Raw genomic sequence first — 8,448 nt, forward strand, 5'->3', positions numbered from 1 at the left:
AAAACCGTCATACTGTGAGGACCCTGTAGCACACGCTGCAGATGCGCGTCTGAATGCCCAGAATGCTCCTACATCGTGCATCTATTTCATACATCACCCGTGGATAGAGCAGTGGATTTTCATATGAAAAGGAGGAGATTACCCCATTTTGTGGTGAAATCCTGAATTGTATCAAACATCATGATGGGATTTTCTCCTCTTCTCCCTTTCCCCCACCCTTGTTCTCCCCCGCTGCTTCTTCCCCCAGCCAACCTTCTTCTGGGACTTCTGTAGCCCAGCTTCCCTCTCCCCTTCCTCCCTCTCTTCACAGCACTCTAGGGATGCAGCGGAGGCAGAGGGCAGTGATGTGTTTAAGGGACATTCATTTGTCAGACTTGCCCACTCCAAGGTGGGAAACTGAAGCAGGGGACACTGCCCAACACACTATGGGGTCGGGTTTGTTTATGGTCGCAAGCTTTTAAATGTGCTTGTGGTGTTTGCCCAAACAATGCTTGGTTCTCTTTCCCATGTGTTGGCCAACATTCTGTCACTGTGTCTGACCCATGTGTTGTGTGACCTTTTGCCGCCAGCTGGTTGGTCTACTAAGAACCGATGACAGTTCATGCCAAGTTTCAGTTTATAGATTTTCGTACATTATTTTAATTTTCTGGTTGCAAAAGTGTTCCTGGGGCCAGAGGGCATGTGAATTGCTGCCCCTGTCCCACGCATCCATCGAACCATTTGAGAATGTTATCAAACCTTTAACATCATCATCACCAGGCTGGAGAGAGAAATTTCAGCCCAGAAGATCGCTTTTTTGGAAAGTTTGTAAGTAACACAGGCTGAGACAGAACGTGTAATCTCAGCCACACCTATAGCAACACTAGCACAGTCTGAACGCACGTATATGTCCTGCTGAAGTGACACCGATGAGTGATCCTCCTTTGTACTTCACACGTCGCGGCAGAACTTACAGACACCAGCATGGTCCTGGCAACTGCCAGGAGTGACCTCCTAACAAGGGCAGGTTTCAGAGTAGCAGCCGTGTTAGTCTGTATCCGCAAAAAGAAAAGGAGGACTTGTGGCACCTTAGAGAGTAACAAATTTGTACTCCTTTTCTTTCTCCTAACAAGGAGATGCTTTACTTTTTGCAGCATCTAGTGTCCGTAGGTGTTGTGAGCATAGTCGGCTTTAGACCATGATTGTGCTATGCGTGAGAGTGATTCCTGCTGGAGGTGAGAGGAGCTAATTTTTGCTGTCCTGTGATGCTCACAGTTACAGAGAGACTCTTAGCCTCTCTGTAAGTGCAGAGATTGAATGCATTCAAGTATTTCTCTTTTTCCAGGCCTGCAGCAAGACTGATCATCCTGGCATTCATGAGAGGAGTGGGGTGGGTGAGGCTACTCTGCTCCTACCCTTCTCCACTTTCCGTGCCTTTCCTCACGCCAAAATAAATCTGCAGCTAGAAACACAGATATTGACTGACGTGTTTGGCTGCAGATGGAACGAGCAGAGTGTGAGACAAATAGAAAGTTTATCCTGTGACCGAAAGGGAGCCAGCGGCTCCCTCGCTGGGCTGCTCACCTCTCTCGGGCATTCACTTTCCATGATTAGCTTTAGATCCCACTCAAGCCTTCATCTCCTGCACAGACAAATAAATAGAGTGGAACAAATAGAAAGGGCACACACGTTCTAAGGTACCTGGTTCTCTTAAAGGACTGAGTGCTGACACAAGGCTTTATCTGTAATGCAAGTCTCTGCCTTCAAAAAAAATATAAAAAACTATAAAGCCTTGAATAATTTACCAATTTCCAGGGTTAAAAGGAAGATTTATGATGTTTTCTTCTGACTGGGAACAGCTAATCTTGTCTCTTATGGAAAAGCAATTGTACTAAAGACTCCTTTCTCTGAGGAGGTTAAAAAGCGACTGCTGGAAGTTCATGTCGCCGCATAGTAGACCAATCCCACTTGTCCTGTAAATACAATGTGGCCAAAAAGCTGCTTCTGATTTTGTAATCGCTCAACAGGGCAATGCACCCTAGAAGTACAAAGCACAGTGGGGTTCTTGAAACACCTAGCCTGAGTCATGCACATACCAGTACGTAGTAGTAGAGGGCGTTTTGCCCCATTTAAATGGCTTTTCTGATAAAGATCCTTTATATTTGTGAAAGCAGAATGGAGTGATAATGGAAACAGGCCAAAACTGGAATGTCTGTTCGCCAAAATGTTGGTGGGTTGGATAAAATAGAACCTGGATCTGAACTGCCTTGGCTTTGGTTTTGCAAACCCCAAACAAACCACCTTGATTTGCCCATTAACTAGAAGTGACAAAACTAGGCCCATAACTTAGGTATCATCTTGGACTCAGCCCTTTCAGTGGACCCACATATTCAGGCCAACTCTAAGTCATGCTTCTTTTCCTTTCAAATCTCTAAAAGTAACAACATGCTAACCGTGTGACTGTGAATAAGACATTTTCATGGTTTTGGTCCCAGATTAAATTGAGCTAATTTTTAAAGACACATTAGACATTTTTTTCCTCCCATGTGCCATCATTACTGAGCAGATCTTTAGGTGCCCTAACTATGCATTTCCTTACCTGACCATATTTGGCCTTTTTTTTTTTTTTTTTTAAGTTTGGCTTTAACTATGAATCTCCTGGCTTTTTAATGCTTGATTTGATGATAATTACATTCCTGTAATGTATTTTACCCTAAATTACTGACATGTACTCTCAACTTTAACTCTAGCATAACAGTGTTTTTTGTTTGGCAATTTCCTTGTTTGTCTGGGGGTTTTTTTAGTACATAATAGCGTACATGAACACTAAACAAGAAATGCAAAGAGAATGTCGTGATATTTCTTGTGATTTGAAAATATAAAGTATCAACTTTAATTCATTTTTTATTACAACTTTTGTGGCCAGATTCACTGGTACGCTCTGGCTGCTTTATGTAGCCCTAGGGCAGTACAGAAGCAACAAAAGTGTACTGGCAAGTTAAGCCAATGGGCAAACTGCTTTGATTCACCAGAAGGACCAGAGCACCAGAAAGAAGCAAGAGTGTTCACCACAATTTCTTCTTTCCTCTTGGTCTCCAAATTCCTGCTGCCTCTTGCATCTCCCCTCATGGTGCTGCACACATGTCCCAGTTTTTCTCTCTCTCCTTCCCCGCACAGTCCCCTGCCACATACACACTCCAGTTTCCTCAGGCTCTACATTTTCCAGGATGCACACCCTGGTTTCTTCCTCCCTCCTGTGGTGCGTGGAGCAGATTCAGTGCAGACTAGCGGCTGAAAAGAAATATTTAGGATTAATATGGTCACTTTTTTCCATTATTTTTCATAAATGAAAATTTGTGTCAGCTGAGGTGAGTAGGTAAAATTTTCTCCTCCTTTTCTCCCATTGTTCTCATAAAGACTGAAGTTATAAACTGAGCTTAGTTAAGTTGCTCTCTTTAAAAGCAGGTACCACCTCCTGTTGTTCCCAATGAGAGTGAAGTCAAGCTACCATCAGGGAAGATGGTGTCCCTCTATGTTGTCAGGAGGCCGAGGAACCCTCAGTCTTGTTGAAAACAGTCAAATGACGGCCATTTTGAAAGAATGCAGCTCTTCATGGAATTTTCTGTCGTAGAACATATTATTCAGCCTCTGCTGAATCAGAAATTTCAGAATAATGGGGGGCAAATGACAATTAATCTTCAATAAATAAACAAGTATTCCAATGTAGTCTACGTACAAGATTTCACTGAGCTCTAACTATACAGAGTTTTGAAGCATTTGGGTAATTCCATTACTGAGATCATAAGGAACAAATAAACGGTCTGACAGTGGGTGCTAAACTTCTTAAAGAACCCTTTTAAATTAATTTAAAGTCCTACATGGATTTCCTTGTAAATTCTCAGAAAATTAATTCTGTGCCCAAAGAATAAGGGCAATAATTTGGGGGAGGAGACACTGTATTTTTCATACATAGCAAAGAGAATTGCAAAATTCAACTCAGCCTTGACTATGAAGACAGAACTGGTGCCTCCATAATATTTGGACCTTCCTCTCACCAGCCTAAACTTTAGTGTTTCAGGTCACATAGAACCAGATCCAACACCCATGGGCGTGGATTTGAAAACCAAAATCTGGCTGCCTTGGCACATCTCTGATTGATAGCATCTGGCCTATAGTCTAATTCAAGGCTGAATGAGAGCTCCACACTCTGCGTGGGCTTGTGCATAGATTGCAAATGCATATCCCTCACTGACCTAATTCCCTTTCTGTCTGTCATTTGCCACTTTTTCATCTTTCCCAGTCAGTCTCTTCAATTTGTCCCTATCTGACCCAGTTTCACGATGGATGCTCAGAAAGCAAGGCGGCTGGCTCCACTAAACAAAAGATTAAGGCTCTAAACTTCGCCATCTGGAGTAGTTCATAAAGAGAAATGAACATTAAGCTGAACAGAAGTGGAAGAGCTTTAAACAAACTCTTAATTTACTTTTCCACTATAAAATCTTGTTAAAATCCCCTCCCCGGCATTGGTGTGACAGGGGCTTCCTCTGTGCCTTGCACTCTTCACAATCAGAAGTGACATTTACATGAGAAGTTCATAATGAAATTAATCCTGACTCCTGAAAACATGAAATTGGAAACAAACAGATCCCCGGGGCCTTTGGTGCTTCCCTGACATTATTGCTGCCCTTCTGGCAGGTGAAGATACATGCTGTCTGCGTGCACAAACACCCACAGCTGAAGTCATGGATATCCCTTTTGGGACGGGGGGTTCCACCTGAGCTGCTTCAGGGTTTCCCTTCTGCATAGACTGTGGATAGGGAATGTCCTGTTACTGAGGCAGGCTGGACTCTGTGAGGCAGTGCTTGTGTTGCGTCCATCTTTGCTTCATTAAGGGGGCAGATGAGGAGCAGTGATCATTCCCAAAAGGGAAATGTCTGGGGAGAAAAATGTGAATTTCCGTTGTGATAGTTTTGCTGGTTTATTAATAAACAAGCAGATTTTGTGCCACCCGTGGCATGAGGGACTCTCAAAGCATCCTTTGGCTCCTCTTGCATTTTGCTTCTTTACCCTTTTTATAATCTATGTTATGACGAGAGGAGATTTTTACCATGTGCCCGTATATTGGGATTCCACCTTTCTGTGTGTGTGTCTCCGGAATAATTTCTCCCATCAGCAAAGCACCTGGATATATGAAGCAGGGTTGGTAAAACACATCCCGTGTGTCTATACTGTGATAAATAACTCACTGCACCAAGTCTCAGAGCCCAGGTGCTTGGGTTGCAGGGCTATAAAGTTGCAGCATAAAACGTTCGGGCTTAGGCTGGAGTCCAGGCTCTGAGACTGCATTAGTTGGGAGAGGGTCTCAGAGCATGGGCTCGAGCCCAAGTCTGCATGTAGACACTGCAATTTTATAGCTCCACAGCCTGAGCCAGCTGACCCAGGCCAGCTACAGCCATGCTCTGGGTCTTTTATTGCAGTGTAGACATACTCGAACTAAGGGGGCTAGTTAAAGGTAGATCATTGGCTCATTTAAAGGGAATGTTCATTGAAAACATGTCTCCTTATCCTCCAAGATAGGAGGGGCTTAAGAACTTGGATTCTTAATGGAGAAAGAGTTTTTTGAATATTTCCTGCCTCCCACGACCAGGCTATTCAAAGATTTCTCTTCTAAAGCATCCCTGGTTCTGCATTTTCTACTATGACTGCATGTGTTAATTGTTCAAACCCTTTAAAGTTTGTTTTCAAGATATTTTAAACATTCTTCCTACTGCCTTATAATTCATTATTCATTTGAGGCTCACACGGGGTGTATTGTTCAGAGATTTTGGAAATGCAGAACTTAATAATGGTCCAATTAAATCATATGTTGAACACCTGCTCTGCAGTAGATAACGTTACTTTGATTAGAATAAGATGCATACTGAAGGAGACTCCATAGTGAGAGTGCTAGAATTCTTCAGCATTTGGTGTGAAATAAAACCCTACTGTATTAACAATTTCTTTTCCTTTTCCCCTCTCTCCCCTCATTTCTCTCTTCTCCACTCTTCCTTCTCCCCTCAGGCCTCCAGCTCTTCTGGTGGGAAGATGCAACTTCTGGAAACTGAATTCTCTCTCACAATCCGTGAGCTCATTGACCTGCACCTGCTGCACCAGGACAGCATACCAGCGTTCCTCAGCGCTGTAACCCTCGAACTCTTCAGCCGTCAGACCTGTGCTTAGCCCTCAGTGAATCCTGGCCTTGCGCCTTCTGGGCATGGATCGTGAATGGATGTGTGACTATCATTGTTTCACCACGACCAGTCTAGTGCAGTGGAAAGGGGATCCATGAGCTAGCCATGCCAAGTTCTTTTTGTTTCTTCTGCTGCATTTGGTTGCTTCCAATTTCTTTTGAAGTCCCCTCTCTCCTTTTCTCCCCAAATGCTTCAGGGCTGTTTGAAGAGGCAACCAAGGAATCTGAATGAAGAAGGCATTTCCTGCTTCCTTCTGAGCTGGAGTCACATTCCTTTGGCCAAAGTCCAGTTAGTCCTTGACAATGTTGGTCCAACCCAAAGGCCTCTTTTTTTTTAATGTTGATTTTACTAACCAATCTCTCTGACAGCTCTCAGCCCACCACACACATGCAGATTTCCACAGTAATATTTCCAGGGGAGAGCATGTATAACTCCAGAGTGCCAGAGTTTTTGCCAACTCCCACCCCGCTATTTATAAACATTGAAACCTTTTTATTAAATTGCCAGCCTCTTATGTAGTCAGTCTCAACAGGAGTCGCTGTCGGGAAGAGCGTGAGAATGCTGGCTTTGGGGAGCTCACAGCTTCTCGCAGGAGGATCCTGTTGAATTGGGTCTCAACCTCTCCCACTTGAAAGCTCTTTAAAGCAGAGATCACAGGCTCTAGGGGAGATGACAGCTCAAGCTGCCACCAACTAATGAGGACTAAGGGTTGGCTTCTGGGAGTGCAGGATGTTTGTGGACGACTGGAGTCATGGATAGTGGGGCCCTTTGGATACAGCTCGCTGATCAATAAGTTGACAATCTTTCAAGACATAAAACTTTGCGAGATCTAGTCCTTCATAATTCCAGATCCTGGTTTGCCAGAACTCAGCACCTGGTATACCCTTCTCTCTTTCTCCCTCTTGTGCTGTATGCCCAGTGCTTAGACGTCATTTGAGTGCTTTTCCTTCCTTGCGCATGACTCTCAGGGGTTGCTTGGCTTATCTCAGGAACACAGGGAAAGGAGCAGGGAGTGGAGGGCCTCTTCGTGGTGTACTCACTGCATTGCTGTTTTGTAGCCTAGTGTCCATAGCCAAAGTTGTCACCTTCTTGTATTACTGGGTGTAACCTCCACTGCCAGCACTCTCTCTTTCCTGACTCAGCTGAGGGATCCTTCTGACAGCTCTGAAATGTTGTACTATGATGGAGGGGTTTGGTTAGTTTGTTTTTCAGAATAAAGTGTCACTTCTCCATCTGGGTGTATGCTTCTTTTATTGGGCGTTTGCGTCACTGGTATCCGTTTGATAATGGATGGTGAATCAGTGATGCTTGGGTTGATTTTACCACCGGAAGGGAGGGCATATTACGCAGACCTTCGGTTCTCCAGGCACATCTCATTAGTGCCAGAAACGATACTAGTCAAAGTCATCATACAACAGAGATCCTGCCAATACAATGGCTTCCCCTTGCCATCCCATTATACTTTATTCCGTAACCATGTGGGAAGGCAGTAGCTCGTCCGTTCTCAGCAGGAATCACATAGGACTCTCACAGCAACTCTAGCTCCAATCTTTCCCTGCTGGAGTGACTATAGCAAACAAAGTTAGCGCTACAAGAAGAAGAAAACAGTTGCTCCAGACCCAGCTTATCATAAGTAATCACAGCTCCCCCATTCACACAGTGGTTACAGGCAAGTTAGCCTCGTCATCTGAGTGAAAACCAATAGCAAAAGTTTGCCATTTTCTCTGCTGCTTGGAGAAGTCCTGGTTGAAGATGGATTGCCTGGCACTCTGTGCCAGGGGAATGCTGTCTGCTTCGTATGCACAACATGGAACCGAGAGCCGCCTTCATCAGTCATGGAGAAAATGAATCATGACATCAGCCGCACTCGACTTCTCGGCCAGCATAATAGCGGAGCCTGGCTGCTTTTGGAAATTTTTCTCCTGGCTCCTTGCAGAAGAAATGAAGTAATTAATAAGTTTACAATAAACCCACTATCTTAGCGAAACAGAGGTGATGTGAGAAGCGGTGCTGGATACGGGCAAGGGAAGGGAGCCTCCTGCCCATTAGAAGGTTGCCTCCCAAGGGTGAATGGATAATAGGCTGGGTTAGAAGAAATCTCTCTCTTCCGAGACTCCCTCACTGTGGGGGGGAGACACTGAGATGAATTGCTGCTTTGAGCCATGGGTTTCCAAAGAAGCTGGTTTGTTTAACAAGGTTTAATAAACCAGCACTCCAGTGAATTATAGCCTCTGCCCCT

General features: G+C 44.4%; 1 protein-coding gene across 9 annotated transcripts in view; it reads left to right on the forward strand.

The window, feature by feature from the left end:
* MAD1L1 (mitotic arrest deficient 1 like 1) overlaps positions 1-7,441 on the forward strand; it is a 557,068-nt gene extending 549,627 nt beyond the window's left edge. For all 9 annotated transcript variants that reach the window (XM_043524561.1, XM_043524558.1, XM_037910943.2 and 6 more), the window contains one exon: positions 6,040-7,441. In XM_043524561.1, the coding sequence (XP_043380496.1) occupies positions 6,040-6,198 (159 nt within the window). In that variant the 3' untranslated portion in view covers positions 6,199-7,441. The remainder of the gene's footprint in view (positions 1-6,039) is intronic.
* The last annotated feature ends 1,007 nt before the right edge of the window (positions 7,442-8,448 follow it).

Source organism: Chelonia mydas, chromosome 10 (genome assembly GCF_015237465.2).
Source record: "Chelonia mydas isolate rCheMyd1 chromosome 10, rCheMyd1.pri.v2, whole genome shotgun sequence".
Classification (NCBI taxonomy): domain Eukaryota; kingdom Metazoa; phylum Chordata; order Testudines; family Cheloniidae; genus Chelonia; species Chelonia mydas.